The sequence below is a fragment of the Mustela nivalis genome (assembly GCF_964662115.1).
Source record: "Mustela nivalis genome assembly, chromosome: 8".
Taxonomy (NCBI): Eukaryota; Metazoa; Chordata; class Mammalia; order Carnivora; family Mustelidae; genus Mustela; species Mustela nivalis.
The window spans coordinates 39,598,389-39,614,381 of record NC_139027.1 but is presented as its reverse complement, the minus strand read 5'-3'; the positions used below and the strand labels follow the sequence as shown (position 1 = coordinate 39,614,381).

The 15,993-nt window shown below is 51.5% G+C and overlaps 1 protein-coding gene across 1 annotated transcript in view; it reads right to left on the bottom strand.

The window, feature by feature from the left end:
- Positions 1–11,949: 11,949 nt before the first annotated feature.
- The window catches only part of POLR1A (RNA polymerase I subunit A), a 70,679-nt gene continuing 66,635 nt past the window's right edge, over positions 11,950–15,993 (bottom strand). The window contains exons 31-34 of the mRNA XM_082743455.1: positions 15,203–15,403; positions 13,921–14,038; positions 13,215–13,379; positions 11,950–12,892 (exon numbers count right to left, since the gene is read on the bottom strand). Coding sequence (XP_082599581.1) covers positions 12,792–12,892; positions 13,215–13,379; positions 13,921–14,038; positions 15,203–15,403 — 585 coding nt within the window. The 3' untranslated portion in view covers positions 11,950–12,791. The remainder of the gene's footprint in view (positions 12,893–13,214; positions 13,380–13,920; positions 14,039–15,202; positions 15,404–15,993) is intronic.

The following is a 15,993-nucleotide window of genomic DNA, read 5'->3' as shown; positions in this document are numbered from 1 at the left end:
AGGAAGGATATAGTTTGTCAGCCCTGGGGCAAAGGCAGGGAGGTGTTCACAGGTATAGCTTGCATCAGAAACAGGGAGCCCCATGGTAGGCCCAGGGTCCATGGTATTTAGAGAGGGGAGTAGACAGAGGTGGGATTGGAGGGTATCACATACAGAGGTGTAGGCCAAGTGAGGGCCTTGGGACTTAGCCTAAACAGCACAGGAGAATGACCTTCAGATTTGCATTTAGAAAGATCGATCTGACAGCTACATTCAGGCTTGTGTGGGGCAGGTAGGATGGGGAGGTGGAAGATCCGTAGGAGGGTTCCCCATAGATCAATCCTGGGGTGCATATGGGCCATTTAGGGGAGTGGCCTGGCTGCAGACAAGAGGAAGAGGTGAGATGATTCCCCCATTTCTGGCCTGGACGGTGGTCTGGATGGATGGTCCTCGCTTTGACAGGAATGTGACCTCCTATAGGGAGAGCCTGGACAGACCTCAGGTTGCAAGCAGAGCAGAAGTCCCTGAACCTCACTTCAGCCCACATTCTATTGGTCAGGGCTAAGCACTGGCCAGCCCAGATTCAATGTGGCTAGGGATTCCTAGAGGATGTGAATATAGGGAAGTGTGAATCATTGGGGCTTTGCCATAATCCACCACCACGTCCAAGTAATAGGCAGGAAGCAAGAAGAGCAAGGCCCCAAGCCAGATTCACTTGCCACTTGGGCCTCTCACCTTTGACAAATTCCTCTGCAGCCTGGGGACTTCCTCTGAGCCAGAGATAGGGCTGGGTCATGTGATCATCCTCAGCTGCAAGGAATTCTGGGAACCTGAATATTTTAACCTGAGCACACTGCAATCTCTTTTGAAACTTGGATTTTTAGTAAAGAAGAAGGGAAGACTGGCTCTTGAGGAGTCATGAAGGGTGACTAGCAGAGTGTTCTGTAGAAACCTTGGAGGCGTGAGGAGGAAATAATGGGCACCGAGCACCTTTGTGGCAGGGAAACCACACACAGCCCTTTATGCAGATGCTCTCAGAAGGAAATGGAAGATCTGGTTTTGTAGGTCAGGGGTGAGGCCTGAATGTGCATCTCCCACAAGTGCCCCAGAGATGCTGAGACTGCAGAAGGAAAACCACATTTTGAGTAGCCCAGAACCGGGGTACACGAGGAAACAAGTAACCTCAGAATCTCAGAGGGTTAAATGACAAAGGCTTGTCTCTTACTCAAGCTACGTGTTCGCTGCGTGCTGCTGGAGCTCTGCTGTGCTGGTGACCAGGCCAGAGGGAAAGAAGTTGTGACAAATCACCAACTGGCTCTTACAGGCCTTCAGCTTGAATGGCCATGACCAATGTCAACGTCAGGCGGGGAAGAGAAGCTATTTCAGAGAACGATACTGCAGATTACCACAGGCTTCACTGAGGAGGTAGAATTTGACCTAATTAAAGCCCCAAGGGAGGAATCTTCTATAGAGAAGGTGGGGAGAACTTACCAGGTGGAGGAAACGCCGTAAGTCACTACCATTGAAGGAACACCTGTTAGGTGCCAGAAGCTTCCAGATTGTTTCCTACTCTGCCCCCACAAGAACCTGAGATATTTTTAGCCCTTTTTATGAGCAAGGAGACTGAGGGTCTGACATCAGCTGAGCTGCTTGCTGAAGGTTACAGGGCCAGAAAGTAGGAGGCTGGGAAAGCAAACTCAATGTCCCGGGCTTTCTCTCCCAGGCCACAGGGGACAAGTGGAGGCATGTGTTTGTGTAGCGTGTTCGCAGGATGGTCTGTATGCTACCATTCCCCTGGAAATGGTCCCAACATCTAGAGGATGGGTGTTGTTTTTCAAGGAGGAAGGATCATAAACAGATTGCAATTTTTATTATGGTAGAATACACGGAACATGAGACTTACCATTTTAACTGTTTGTAAGTCTACAGTTTCCGTGGCATTAAGCACATTCACATTGTTGGACAACCATTGCCACCATCCATCTCCAGAACTTTTTCATCTTGCGAAACTGAAATTGCCCCCTGGGACACTAACTCCACCCAGCCCTTGGAAGCCACCATTCTACTTTCTGTTTCTATGAATCTGACAATTCTAGGAAATTGTCCTTGCGTGTCCTCTTACCTCAGGGCAATGTTTCAGTGTTCGTCCATGTGCTAGTAGTATTGACTACTAGCTAGTAGTTATTCCTTTATATAGCTGAGTAATATCCTATTGCATGTATGTACCCCGCTTTTATCCACTCACCCACGGATCGATGTTCGGGTATTGTGACGAACGCTGCTATGCCCATGGGTATGCAAATACCTCTTCCGGTCCTTGCTTTGAGTTCTGTGTATGTCTCCAGAAGTGAACAGCTGGATCCAAAGGAATTTTTGACAGAAAGGACTATGGGTCAGAGGTACTGGCCAGCCTTGTTGGGGTCCAGAGAAAATGCTGCACACCAGCACATAGGGAGATGCCAACCCCCAACAGGCAACCCCAGCCCCCTCAATGCACCCCCGACAAAATGTCCTAGTTGGGGCCTGTTGTAAGGGGACAGGGAGCCCCACCCCCACACCATGCAGGCGCAGGAAGTCTCTCTGTCTTGTTATTTAACTGTCCTGTAGGCGCAGAGATCTTGCCCCCAAGGAGTCTAGAAGCTTTGGAGCGAGAACAGCCATTAACCCCTCTGAGTCTCCCTTTCCCTCATCTATCAAACTGAGGCCGTGGTATTCGCCTGCCTACCTCACAGACTGATGGGAGGTTCTGGTGAACACACGCATTGAGGGACGTGGAGTTGCTGCTGCCTGTGGCCTGCCTGCCACGCCTGCCCAGGCCGCCCTCCAGGCTCCCCTCTTGCTGGGTCAAACAGGGGCACTGTAGGGGTGATGTCTGGGAAGGCAGAAGGGCCTCTGGGGCCATTTCAATAAGGCCAGAAGAGCCCTAGGGCTGAGACAGCTAAAAGGAGGACAGCAGAGGTAAAACCACTCCCTGGCGACGGTTCTAGGGCAGTGGTTCGCAAACTGGAGCAGGACAGAGAAGCCTCAGGGCTTGCATTTGAGACACAGAGGCCGGCCCACCCGCAAATTTTTGATTCAGGAAGTCTAGGGGCCTGAGAATCTGCATCTCTTCTAGTCCTTGGGCATGCTGATACCGCTGGTCTGGGACCTAGCTTTGAGAGCCACCACTCTAGAAAATGGAGGAGAAAAAGCGCTCATTTCGAGGACCACGGACACATGATTCCCTCCAGCCCTCTTACCCCTCCCTCCCACTCTCCCTCCCTTTCCGGTTTCCTTCCTTCCTGGTCCCACATTTAATATTAAAGCGCAGCATCCGGACTAGGCTGACCAGATGGCCGCTGGCTGCTGAGGGCCCCAGGCCTGTGGTATGACCGGACGTGGTGGAGTCAGAGTGAGTCAGATAGCCGGCAGAGGGAAAATACCGTGTTCCAAGCGAGGGGCCAGGGCGGCCTTCCAGGCCGTGTAAGAGCGCAGGGCACTGTGCAAAGCTGGGATAGCCTTCCCCTGGGGTCGGGTGTTCCCTGGGCAGCAGGACGCTGGGTGAGGAGCTGGTCGGTGGGACGGGCTGAGTGAGTGAGTCCCCAAGACGCTCACTCAGGCCAGGCCTTCAGAGATAGGGACGGAAAGCAGGCCAGGAAGCACAGTGAGTAGGGGCAGAAGTCCTGTGGGCACTGGAAGCAGCCAGCCCTGGGCACTGGAAGCAGCCAGCCCTCGGCCCTTAAGATGGCCAAGCTGTCAAATTTCCCCTTTGAATGCTCCCACATCCGTTGTCCAGCCAGTAACCCATGGTAAACCCTGCAGTCCACCTTCCCCTGGGCTCATCCACCAGACTTTTGTGGACCTTCTCTCTTCTCCCTGACCCGGCAGGGCCCCCGTTGCTCTTTTCCAGAAGACTGCTAAACTACCTGATGAATGGAATCGAAGACGTGTCACCCTCTGCCATCAGAACCGGGTGAAAATGACGGGAGGTGACCCGTGCAAAGGCACAGCTCCAAGAGGGACACCAGCCCTGGGCGTCTGCGCTGGAATTGGATCTGACTCTGGGGCACTGCTTTCACATTCTCTAGATTGATTGCTTTAACCATGGAATGGGGCCAATGGGACGCGCACAGCAGGATGGAGGGAGTCACGTAAGATGACATCACAGAGGTCCCTTGTAACTGGTACCAGTCTCCTCTGCAATGAAGAGTCAGCCTGGACGTTCTGAGAGTCCACGTGATAAGGCGCAGACTTACCACATCCCAAGATCCTGGGATCGGTCAGGCCCTCACCACATCTTAGACTCTTTAAGATTTACCTCTGTGTTTCTTTGGGCCATTGAGTGGGGTTCTTAGTTCTTTAAGGTGGCTTCTGGTCGTTGATTTGTTCCAGTTTCGGTTCTTGTGAGCGGCCAGCTCCCCAGCTAGGCTCGCCTCCCCCAGAAGTTCCATCTAGACCTCCAGAAGGCACAGTCGAGAAGTGCCCCGTGCCCCGGGATGGCATCTGGTGTCCTCACATCGACCTGCCACGCTCCATGTAGGCAGTGTCTGGTGTGAAAACTCCTTCCTCAGGGTCCGAGCAGGGGTGGGGGGCACAGAGTGAGGAGACTGGGACCCCAGACTCTGCGGCCATTCACCCAACTTCAAATCCTCATTCCTCCGCTTGTTGGCTGTGTCCGTGGACAAGTTACCACGAAAGGAGCCAACGGCACTCTCGTGGGGCAGGCAGGGGTTTGGGGAATTAACACACCTTTTAGGAGTTGCCCGTTGCCCGCCCTCGGTGAGCCCCTGCTAAGGATGGACAGAGCAGGAGCTCAGGGTTCTTTGTGCTCTGCTTCCGACCCTCGGTGACTTTCTGCTCTTACCATGGTCCCTCCAGCACGTGGAGACTATGGTCACAGGTGTAGTGTTCTTGATGGTTGCCCTTTTCATCTATGGACCTCAGAAGATGCTCAGCTGTCCCAGCTAAAATCTAGGGGTGAACTTGGCCCCGTGTGGCCTGCAGCTAACCCCCTTAACCACAGTGTGGGTTCTGCACTAACCTCTTGGCCTGTATTATCTTACTCATTTAATTTGGGGGGGTATTTAATGACAAAGAATTATCTATATCTATAATAAATAAGAGTTCTTTAGAATAGACAGTGAAGGTCAATAGAAACAAACCAATAAAAAAAAATGGGGAAAGAACACAAATAGACAATTCTTAGAAGTGCAAATCAGGTGGTGCCTGGGTGGCTCAGGTCATGATCCCAGGATCCTGGGATCGAGCCCCATCGGGCTCCCTGCTCAGCGGGAAGCCTGCTTCTCCCTTTCCCACTCCCCCTGCTTGTGTTCCCTCTCTCCCTATGTCTCTCTCTGTCAAATAAATAAATAAAATCCTTTTTTTTTTTTTTTTTAAAGTGCAAATCAGGGGTGCATGGGTGGCTCAGTAGGTTAAGCCACTGCCTTCGGCTCAGGTCATGATCCCAGGGTCCTGGGATTGAGTCCCGCATCCGGCTCTGTGCTCAGCGGGGTGCCTACTTCCCTCTCTCTCTCTCTCTGCCTGCCTCTCTGCCTACTTGTAATCTCTGTCTGTCAAATAAATAAATAAAATCTTTAAAAAAAAAAAAAGTGCAAATCAGAATAACCAAAGGTAAAGCAGCTCAGAACTGTTAATAGAGAATTGCACGTTAAAGTAGCAATGAGATGCCATTGTTTACCTATCAGGATGACTAAGATTTAAAGGATTCCCTTTTGTAAAAAATACATTAACCCCTCCATACCTGCGTTTGGGGCAGGGTTTGTCAACTTCGCTATCACTGATATTTGGGTCCAGATAATTCTTGATTGCAGGGGCCTGTCCCATGTGTTGTAGGCTGTGTAGTAGGATCTCAGCCTCTATCCACTCAGTGACACTTGCATTCCAGTCTTGACAACCAAACATGTATCCAGACATTATCAAATGTCCAGGGGGGCAAAACTGTCTCGGTTGAGACCTGCTTGGTATATAGATAAACACTTATAGCTGTATGTGATTTTACGAACATTTACTTAATTTTAATCACTGTTTTGCAAATAAGGAAACTGAGGCACAGGGATGCCAAGTAAGCTCTTAGGGTCATGCTGTCAGTTTAGGACCCGCGATGGGAGGAGGAGTCTGAATGCCGAGCTCAGCTTCGCACCAGAACTGCAGCCACACTGCTCAGCCACATTCTTGAGCTTTCCTGGTTGTCTCATGTAGGACTTCATGTTTCTAGGCAAGATCATGGGTGAAGGAGTTTTTATTGTGGTCCTACCGAGGCTTGTGGTGTCTGATACTGTCACCTGTCACCCGCTACTGGGTGGCCAGTCCAGAAAGTAGCATCCGGCAGGGCCAGCCGACCTCCTGAGCAAGGCTGACGGCAACTTGCAAGGAAAGATCTAGGGCAAGCAGCACTGGGCTTGACCCACACAGTGGCCTCTCCTATACTCGGGGGAAGGTGGAGCAGCGGGGATGGGGTTGGGCCCAGAGGGGGTGGGGTTGGGCCCATGAGGAGGGGTAATGATGACCATGCTCCTGATTCTTTCTCAGTGTCATGCCTTTCCGTGCTCTTCCCTTTCCTCCCTACTCTGTCCAAACCGCTGCTATAGCCATCTGGGGGGACCACGGTCTTACCCGGACTGGTGGGGTGTATGGGGGCTCATGTCACCTGGTGGGTTCCTCAACCTTTGGCCAGGTCACAGTGAGGCTGTGTCCAGCTGGCTTGTCTGTTGGGGCACTAGGCTTTGGGCTCTGTGAGGGCAGGGCCAGTGTGTTTCTTCCATCTTTGCGAGCTGGGTGCTGTGGGCATCAAGTTCCGGTGGGTGCAGGCTGGGGAAGAAGGGGCACAGTCAGGATACTTAGGTTGGCATGTACCTTCCGGGCTCCTGAGTCCAAACAAAGCTCTTCGTTCCTAGAGTTGCTCAAGGGAAGTCACATGAACAGCCAAGGGAAGCTGAGGAGCTCAGCCCTGTTCCCTGTAACCGGGTTCTGACCTCTCCCTGGGCCTGTGAACAGACCCGAGCTGTAGGGGGTTCTGGGCCGCAGGGAGCTCCCTGATTACCGCTCACAGAATGGGGAGGCAGTGCTGCTTAGAGCTGGGGGGGGGGTAGTTCTCACAGAGGGGCTTCACTTTGGACGTGGCTTCTTCTCAGGGTGTTTCCTGTAGGAGATACTGGCAGGTCCAGTGTTCCCTCTGCCTGCCCCTGGGGACGCATTGCAGGCAGGAGCTTCTGCTGGAACAGCAGCCTCCCCCACGTGCTGGGGGTGTGTGCCCAGCTGCAGGCCTCCTGTTTGTGCCTGGAAGCTCCACCTTTCTCTGCTAAGCCCCAGGCAGAGCAGATTGGGAAGAGCTTTGATTTTCACTCAGTCGTTGCAGACATCTATCACCCATGGCCCTGTAACAACTTGGTCACACACGCACACAAACTCTCCTACTTTCTGAGGGCAGACAGCAGATCTTAAGATCTTACTGGGGAAACTGGGTCCCAGTGACTCACTCCTTGCAAAATCATCCTGGAGACAGAAAATGAGTGATCTGCACAATTTAGGGCTTATTCTAAGTCAGTTGTCCTCGATCTGCTGCACGTTAGACTCTTTTTTTTTTTTTTTAAAAGATTTTATTTATTTGGCAGAGAGCACAAGCAGGCAAGAGGCAGGCAGAGTGGGGGAAGCAGGTTCCCTGCTGAGCAGAGAGCCCAATGTGGGGCTCGATCCCAGGACCCTGAGATCATGACCTGAGATCATGACCCTGATCATAACCTGCTGAGCCACCCAGGCGCCCCACATTAGACTCTTCTGGAGATCTTCTATCACCTTCTGTAGCAGGCCACACCCCAGATTCGTTAAATCAGAATCTCTGGGACAGTGCCCTGGGATCATTTTTGTTTGTTTGTTTTTTAATTTTGTTTTTTCAGTGTTCCAAGATTTATGCAGCACACCCAGTGCTCTATGCAATATGTGCTCTCTTTAATACCTATCACCAGGCTCTTCCAACCCCTCACCCCCCTCCACTCCAAAACCCTCAGTTTGTTTCTCAGAGTCCACAGTCTCTCATGATTCATCTCCCCCTCCGACTTCCCCCAATTCACTTCTCTCCATCTCCCCATGTCCTCCGTGTCATTCCTTATGCTCCACAAGTAAGTGAAACCATATGGTAACTGACTCTCTCTGCTTATCTCACTCAGGATAATCTCTTCCAATCCTGTCCATGTTGATACAAAAGTTCGGTATTCATCCTTTCTGTTGGAGGCATAATACTCCCTTGTATATATGCATCATATCTTTATCCATTCATCTGTTGAAGGGCATCTAGACTTTTGCGCAGTTTGGTGACTGTCGCCATTGCTGCTACGAACACTGGGGTACAGATGGCCCTTCTGTTCACCATGTCTGTATCTTTCTGGTAATTACCCAGTAGTGCAATTAATTGCAGGGTCATAGGGTAGCTCTATTTTTAATTTCTTAAGGAATCTCCACACTGTTTTCCAAAATGGCCGTACCAACTTGCATTCCCATCTACAGTGTGAGAGGGTTCCCAGTTCTCCACATCCTCTCCAACACATGTTAACTGTCTTGTTAATTTTGGCCATTCTAATTGGTATAAGATGGTATCTCAATGTGGTTTTGATTTGAATCTTCCTGATGGCTAATGATGATGAACATTTTTTCATGTGTCTGTTAGCCATTTATATATCTTCTTGGAGAAGTGTCTGTTCATGTCTTCTGCCCATTTTTTGACATGATTATCTTTTTTCAGCATTGAGTTTGAGGAGTTCTTTATAGATCTTGGATATCAGCCCTTTCTGTAGTGTCAGTTGCGAATATCTTCTCCCTTTCTGTGGGTTGCCTCTTCATTTTGTTGACTGTTTCCTTTGCTGTGCAGAAGCTTTTGATCTTGATGAAGTCCATTTTCACTTTTGTTTCCTTTGCCTTTGGAGACATGTCTTGAAAGAAGTTATTGTGACCGATGTCTAAGAGGTTACTGCCTATATTCTCCTCTAGGATTTTGATAGGTTTCTGCCTCATGTTGAGGTATTTTATCCATTTCAAGTTTATCTTTGTGTATGGTATAAGAGAATAGTCAAGTTTCATTCTTCTATACATGGCTGTCCAATTTTCCCAGCACCATTTATTGAAAAGACTTTTATCCACTCTATATTTTTAACTGCTTTGTCAAACATTAGTTGACCACAGAGTTGCAGGCCCATACCTGGACTCTCTGTTCTGTTCCACTGGTCTATGTGTCTGTTTTTGTGCCAGTACCAGGCTGTCTTGGTGATCACATCTTTGTAGTAAAGCTTGAAACCAGGCAACATGATGTCCCCAGTTTTGTTTTTCCTTTTCAACATTTCCTTAGCAATTCGGGGTCTCTTTTGGTTACATACAAATTTTAGGATTGTTTGTTCCAGCACTTTGAAAAACGCCAGTGGAATTTTGATCGGGATAGCATTGAAAGTACAGACTGCTCTAGGCAGTATAGACATTTTAACAATGTTTATTCTTTTGATCCATGAGCATGGAATGCTTTTCCATCTTTTTTGTGTCTTCTTCAATTTCTTTCATGAATGTTCTGTAGTTTTTTGAGTACAGATCCTTTCAGATCCTTTACCTCTTTGGTTAGGTTTTGGAATCAGTTTTTTAAAAAGGTTTGCAGGGGCCTGGGTGGCTCGGTTGGTTGGGCAACTGCCTTTGACTCGGGTCATGATCCCAGGGTTCCAGGATTGAGTCCCACGTCAGGCTCCCTGCTCAAAGGGGAGTCTGCTTCTCCCTCTGACTCTCCCCCTTCTCATGCATGCTCTGTCTCCTCTCTTTCTCTCTCTAAAATAAATACAATCTTTAAAACAAAAACAAAAACAGAAAAATAAAAAGGTTTCCAGGTGGACCCAATGCATAGAATTGAAAACCTCTATTTTAAGTGTATGTTGGCAAAAAGGGGGGCTTGATAGTGTAGGAATTAAATCATTTTTGACTGTAGCTACTTTGGTGGTTGCAATTGAAGAGTCCTGTGTAAACAACGCAGGAGAGAGAAAATGGCAGAAGGGCTTGGAGACCCATGGGGGACCAGCAATCCCATCAGCTGAACTGCACGGCCTTGAGCACAGGCAGTGACTGCCCTCCCCACCCTGCAGTCCCCGGCCACCCTGCTCAGAAGTCTGTAGGACTGTCACGCCACCAGTCTTTTAGAACCAGTCTTGCCTATTTCGGGAGCATTTTCTAGACTCCTACAGTCCCCCATTCAATCATCAACTCAAAGGTTTAAGATTGGCAAACAACAGAGAGATGCTTCTTAAGTGGTTCCTAAGCCTGCATAGGTAGAGACCCCCCAAGCACCCCAACATCTGATTAAGACACGATCTAAGTGAATCACTACATCTGCCATATAGCACAAAAGAGAAAAGGAAAAGTATTGGCAAGGGGATGGAGAAATCGGAACCCTTTTATGCTGTTGGTGGGAATGTGGGAATGTAAAATGGTACAGATGCGGGCGCCTGGGTGGCTCAGTGGGTTAAGCCGCTGCCTTCGGCTCAGGTCATGATCTCAGGGTCCTGGGATCGAGTCCCACATCGGGCTCTCTGCTCAGCAGGGAGCCTGCTTCCTTCTCTCTCTCTCTCTCTCTGCCTGCCTCTCAGTGTACTTGTGATTTCTCTCTGTCAAATAAATAAATAAAATCTTAAAAAAAAAAATAAAATGGTACAGATGCTGTAGGAAATAGCACAGCAGCTTCTCAAAACATGAAAAATAGAACTGCCACTGCCAATGATCCAACAATTCCACTTCTGGATCTAAACCCCAAGGAACCGGAAGCAGGGTCTCCAAGAGATCTGTCCACCCATGTTCACAGCAGCATTGTTCACAAGAGCCAAAAGGCAGAAGCAAGCCACCATGAAGTCTGTGAACCCCACCCGACAGTCACTCCCTGTTCTACTTTGATTAAAAAATTATTATGCACCTTGATCTACCCTCTTCATCAAATTTGGCTTGGACCTACTTGTGCTTTCCAAAGCATTTACAGTGCACAGCATATTCTAAAGAACATGCCATCTGAAACAGCCCAGAGTCCCCAAGGATGCTCAGACAGAGAGACCCAGTGAGGAGAGCATGTGATGGCAGAAGGGGAGCCCGCAGAATCCTGGCCTGCCGTGACCAGCAAGCTCTGCAATGCCTGCTTACAAAGCACGGATATCCCGGGGCAGAAACACATGGAAAACAGAGGTGCCGGGAAACGCACGGATGGATCGGGTAGAAGGGCAGGGGGTCATCGCCTCACCTCCCAACATAGGTCAAGAATCTACTTCAGTGTGCAGTGTCCACACCGTTTCTGCTCCAGCCTTGCTCCTTCTCCTTCGTACCTGCCACATCTGAATGCAGCCGAGCCAAGGAATTTACCCACTTATGCCGAGCCGTGGGGGCCAAGCAACCATGTGCTCCTTTGTCCGGCAGGCTATCTTATGATCTCCTGAGGAACCCTCTCCCACAATTCTAGTGGGAGTGGAAGCTACAGAGCCATAAATTGGCCCACTACCCCAAGCACACACAGCTTAATCTGTGGCACGGGATTCCTGTGACCCTTCTTTCTGGGCCCCTCAGAAGCTGTGCTTACTCCTTTGTACCCAAGCCCTAGTCAGCTGTTGCTGCTGCTTTCCCCAGCGTGGACACAGGAGGCCTCGTGCGGACTGGTCACGTGTCTGGAGGGAGCAGCGTGGTCATTCTCCCCAAGCAAGGCCTCCCTTCCCACCCAACACACATGGGGGACCTTGCCACTGGCTTCTACTCCCCTGGCCACGGGGGCAGAAGCTGACTCAGGAAAGGGGATGAAGCAGGGACTGGTGGGGGTCACAGGCGGAGGCTGCAGGGGTGAGCTCTCCCCCACATCCTCTGACAGGAACAGAAGGGACCAAATACAGGGCTGTACTGAGAAATCACAGTCCTGGGCTCTCAGATGAGAAATGGAGAAACCACAAACCAAGAGAAAAAAAAACAAAAACTGAAGTCTTTTTAGTTTCTTTTTCCCCCTCCCAATAGCTAGTTCCAGTGATGTTTATTACTCAGCCTGAGTGGGAATAACATTAGACAAAAATAGAAATGGCCTCTGGTTTTACAAAGCGTTTGTACAAGTCCTCTGATTTTCTGTTCATGCCAGGGTCCCCTGCTGTGGCGCCAGAGGTCAAGGGAGGCTGGTCGGCCCAGACGCTGCAGGGCCTGCAGACAGGGTTGCGGCCACAATGTCGACAGCAGAGCTGCGGAAGATAAGCCAGGCAATTTGTTCAACAGCCCGACTGGCAACTTAAGGCTCCACATGTGGGGCTGAGCTGCTGGGGTCCTGCACCAGGCACAGAAGTTGGGTGGGTTGAGGCATGGACTGGGCCTGGGCAAAGAGTCCTGGGTGGAGACTCTGTGGGAACTCTGACCCCAGGAACTGGTGTAGCTGGAAGAGGCCGTGAGGCCACAGCTCCAGGTCCCTTCCCGAGAGCTCCTGTACCCAGGAGTCCTGCCTGCAGTCACCAGCGGCCCACAGCAACAGGACATCACCTCCCTGCTTCTGTGCCCCACAGGGAAAGGGCTGGCCACCTGAGAGGAACTCGGGATTCGGTGAACCTTGCTCATATCCCAAGACAGGGAAGGCCAAGGAACGCTGCCACTGTCTAGTGGAAGCTGGTCCAGCCCAGAGGCCAGCTGCTTTCACAGATGCCCAGTGTCGCTGCTGTGCCCTGCACAGCCACTCAGAACCACCTTGGATTCTGCTTTCCCAGGCCTCTCAGGGGACGGGCAGGCTGGGCCCTCGCCCACGTCCTCCTGGCTGTCCTCCAGGCCGGGCAGATGGTACGTGGCAGCCACTATCTCAGGGGCTGCTTGAGCTCAAACAGGCCTGTCCCGCCCTTGACGACTTTCCCGACGACGAGGCAGGCAGAAGGGGACCTCAGCTCATCGTGCGATCCTGGGAGACACAAGAGCTCTTGTTAGGTGGTTGACGGAGAAGTTGGGGTAGGTAAGGAGACAGACGGGGCATCTCGGAGGCCAGGAGGAGGCCCTGAGTCCTGGAGGCCAATGAGGTTACATGAGGTAGCACTGCTTTGCAGAGAGAAAGGCCCTTCTCCCTTTCCTTCAAAAGGGCAGAGGTAGCTTTCCCATCTACCGCCCACCCTCCCCAGCTGCTTCCCAGTGAGATTCCAAGATCTCACTTGTGTGAAAGGCATGTAGAACAGGGACAGAGCAGACTTAGGAGAGGGAAAGCCCAGGGAACCTGTCCATGCACTGACCCATCAAGGTGGCCTGCTTCAGGAACTGGAAGCTGGTTTCAAACGTCATCTGCTGCAGAGGGGAGGAGTTTGAACGGATCCCAAAGCGATTCAATGGCTTGTAAACGCCCTCGAAGCACATATAGTCGGCGACCAGGGAAAGATGGCGGGGATCAATGGCAATGCCTGTCACATTGGCAGCAACAGCAGAAGGATTATGCAATGACAGGGGAACAGTTGGGACAGCGTCACCTGACACGAGCCAGCGCACAGGCTCAGATGTCAGACCCCCTTGGCTCCACTTCCAGGTCAGTCATCTACTATTCAGTCGGCTACTTAGCCCCCAACCTCAGTGGGGCAGTCCACCCTCATCCCTGGCCACTATCGGTGCAGCCCACCCTCCGCCTTTAACCATGAGCCCAGGACACAGACTCCAGACTTGCAGGACACGGAGAACATAACACCATTGTTTCACTTGGGAGCCCAAACCTTGAAGGCAGGCTGGGACCACGTCATCAGGCAAGAGCTTCCTCAGAGGCCAGATGAGAGGTTGAGGGGATGGCAGTGGTAGGGGGGAAGCCCTCAGTGATGGGACCGAAACCTGTTCTCCCAGGTCACAGTCAGGGTCACTCACAGGTCACATGCTCACTGCACCTACATTTTGGCTCCCTACAGAGCTGGCCCGCTACACTGGGACCTTCTTAGCACTCCCCATGGCCCCTCTCACCATACACAGCAAACACGTCCCTGATCTCCTTCTCGATCACCCGCAGTGCAGCCTCAATGCCATAGGTGCTGGCCATCGCGTGGATGTCATTAGAATAGAGGCGGCGCAAATCCAGAACCTAGATAAGAAGGTGGGGCTGAGTGGGAGGGCCTGGCCTTCTGCTCCCTTCCATTGGCATGACCCACCCTGACCAAGCTCACTCCTTGTCTGGTAGTGAACCACCGCTGACGACGAGATGATCGAGTGGTGGCCTGGGATTAGTGAAGGGGGACAGTGCAGGTAGAGCTATGGGTGGCCAGGCCCTAAGATTTGTCTTGCTGTCACCACCACAGCCCAGAGATAACTTGGTACCTGCTTCAGGTCAATAGGAAGAAAGATATTTCCTTGTTTATATGATAGATAGATGTGTTTCCTAGGGTTTAGACTTCTTTTGGTATATGAGGGAAGTTCTCCAGCAGACACTGAAATCCCTCTCCAGGGCACGAGGGGCAGCAGTGGGGCAGCAATGTGGGGGAAAGCTGGGCTTTGTCAGGGGGCTTGAGGCTCCAGCTAAGCTATGCTGGGGGCCCCGAGGGGGCCCAAAACATGGCAGGTGATCCTGGACCTGGTGGAGACCTTAGTCTTGTTTAAACAAACCCCACGATCACAATAGAGTTCACCCTGCTGGGGGCTGACTCCCAGGAGGCACAAGCCCACCCTGCCCGTCTCAGGGGCAGCAGGGGCCTTTGCAAGGCAGCTGTTGTGGGAGCAGTGTTCCAGGAAGGAAGAGCTTTGTCAGCTGGGTGCAGACCTGGGAGAGTGGGCTACAGGGGTCCCAGCACCTCAGTATTCTCTGGGGAAACTCTTGTGCCCAGGGGTTGAGAGCATCTCAAAAGGTTCTGAGAGACACAGTGAAGTGGGAGAATAAAGCAGCAACAGCAGGTGGGACAAAACTTACTGGGCGGCTGGTCTGGGCCACCTCTGCTCCTAGGGCCTTCTTTGCCAGATGAAAGGAGCAGCTCCCAGCCGGTCACTCAGCAACTATTTCTAACAAATTGACTTTGGGGAAGTTTTAATTTCAAGGAAAAAAAATGTATAGCCACAGTGGTTTGAGAAACCTTAGGTTAGATAACGTTAAACAGGTTTCTATACTACAAGTCCCAACGAGGCTCATGCATACGATGGATCCCAAGAAGAAGGCCTGGGGACAGTGGCTGGGGCCTCACCCCCCAGTGGCCAGGCTCTGAGAGAGCGTGCAGACCTCGTTCTCAGCGAGCAGACCATATGGAGAGGGGACACATACCTCCGAGTACTTGAACAGCTCCGGCAGATTGATTCCTTCTGTGTTTAACACAAGCTCTTTCTCATTCTTCTTGTTGGTGGTTTCATTCAGGAGACACCTTGTGATGCCCTTGGTCGCGTAGACGACGGCATTCTGGGCCAGGGACATGACCAGGGAGCTCATGTCAAAGTTAATCTTCATCAGAGGGAGCTTCACTGTCACCTGCAAGAGGCGGGCGGTTTGTGTCAGGGGAGGGGGCCAGCCTTAGCCCCGGGAAGGAGGCAGAGGCCCCCCAACTGGTTCCCCAGTCCCCAGAAGCTGACACCTTCAAAGCCTGTTCAGCCAACACCTTGGGGAGGCTGGGTCAGCACACGCCAACACTGGGTGGCAAACGGACCACGCAGTGCAGCCATCTGCAGTCACCCACACAAAGGTCACACCTTCACAACTGCTGCTGAAAATTGTTATCTGCTCAACAGCACCCTCGAGAGCCTTTTGATCACCACCACAAAGCATCACAACTGTCTGGTATGGGGAACCTGCTCAGCGACTTTTATCCACCTTGCCATTTGCAAACCACTGGACTGCATCAAAGCGGAGAACAAAAACATCAGTGCGCGTGTGGCTGTGTAGGCGTCCTGACCAGCCAGCCTTTCAGAGAGCCCAGAGACCGCTTCCAGAGCGGTCGGCTTCCAGAGACCGTGGGTGTGAGGAGCTAGCACACTCCTGCCGGCCTCCACAGCTCTGTACACTAACGGGTGGTGCTGAAGACGGAAGGACAGCAGGTGTTTACAAGTACCCACAGGGCCTGG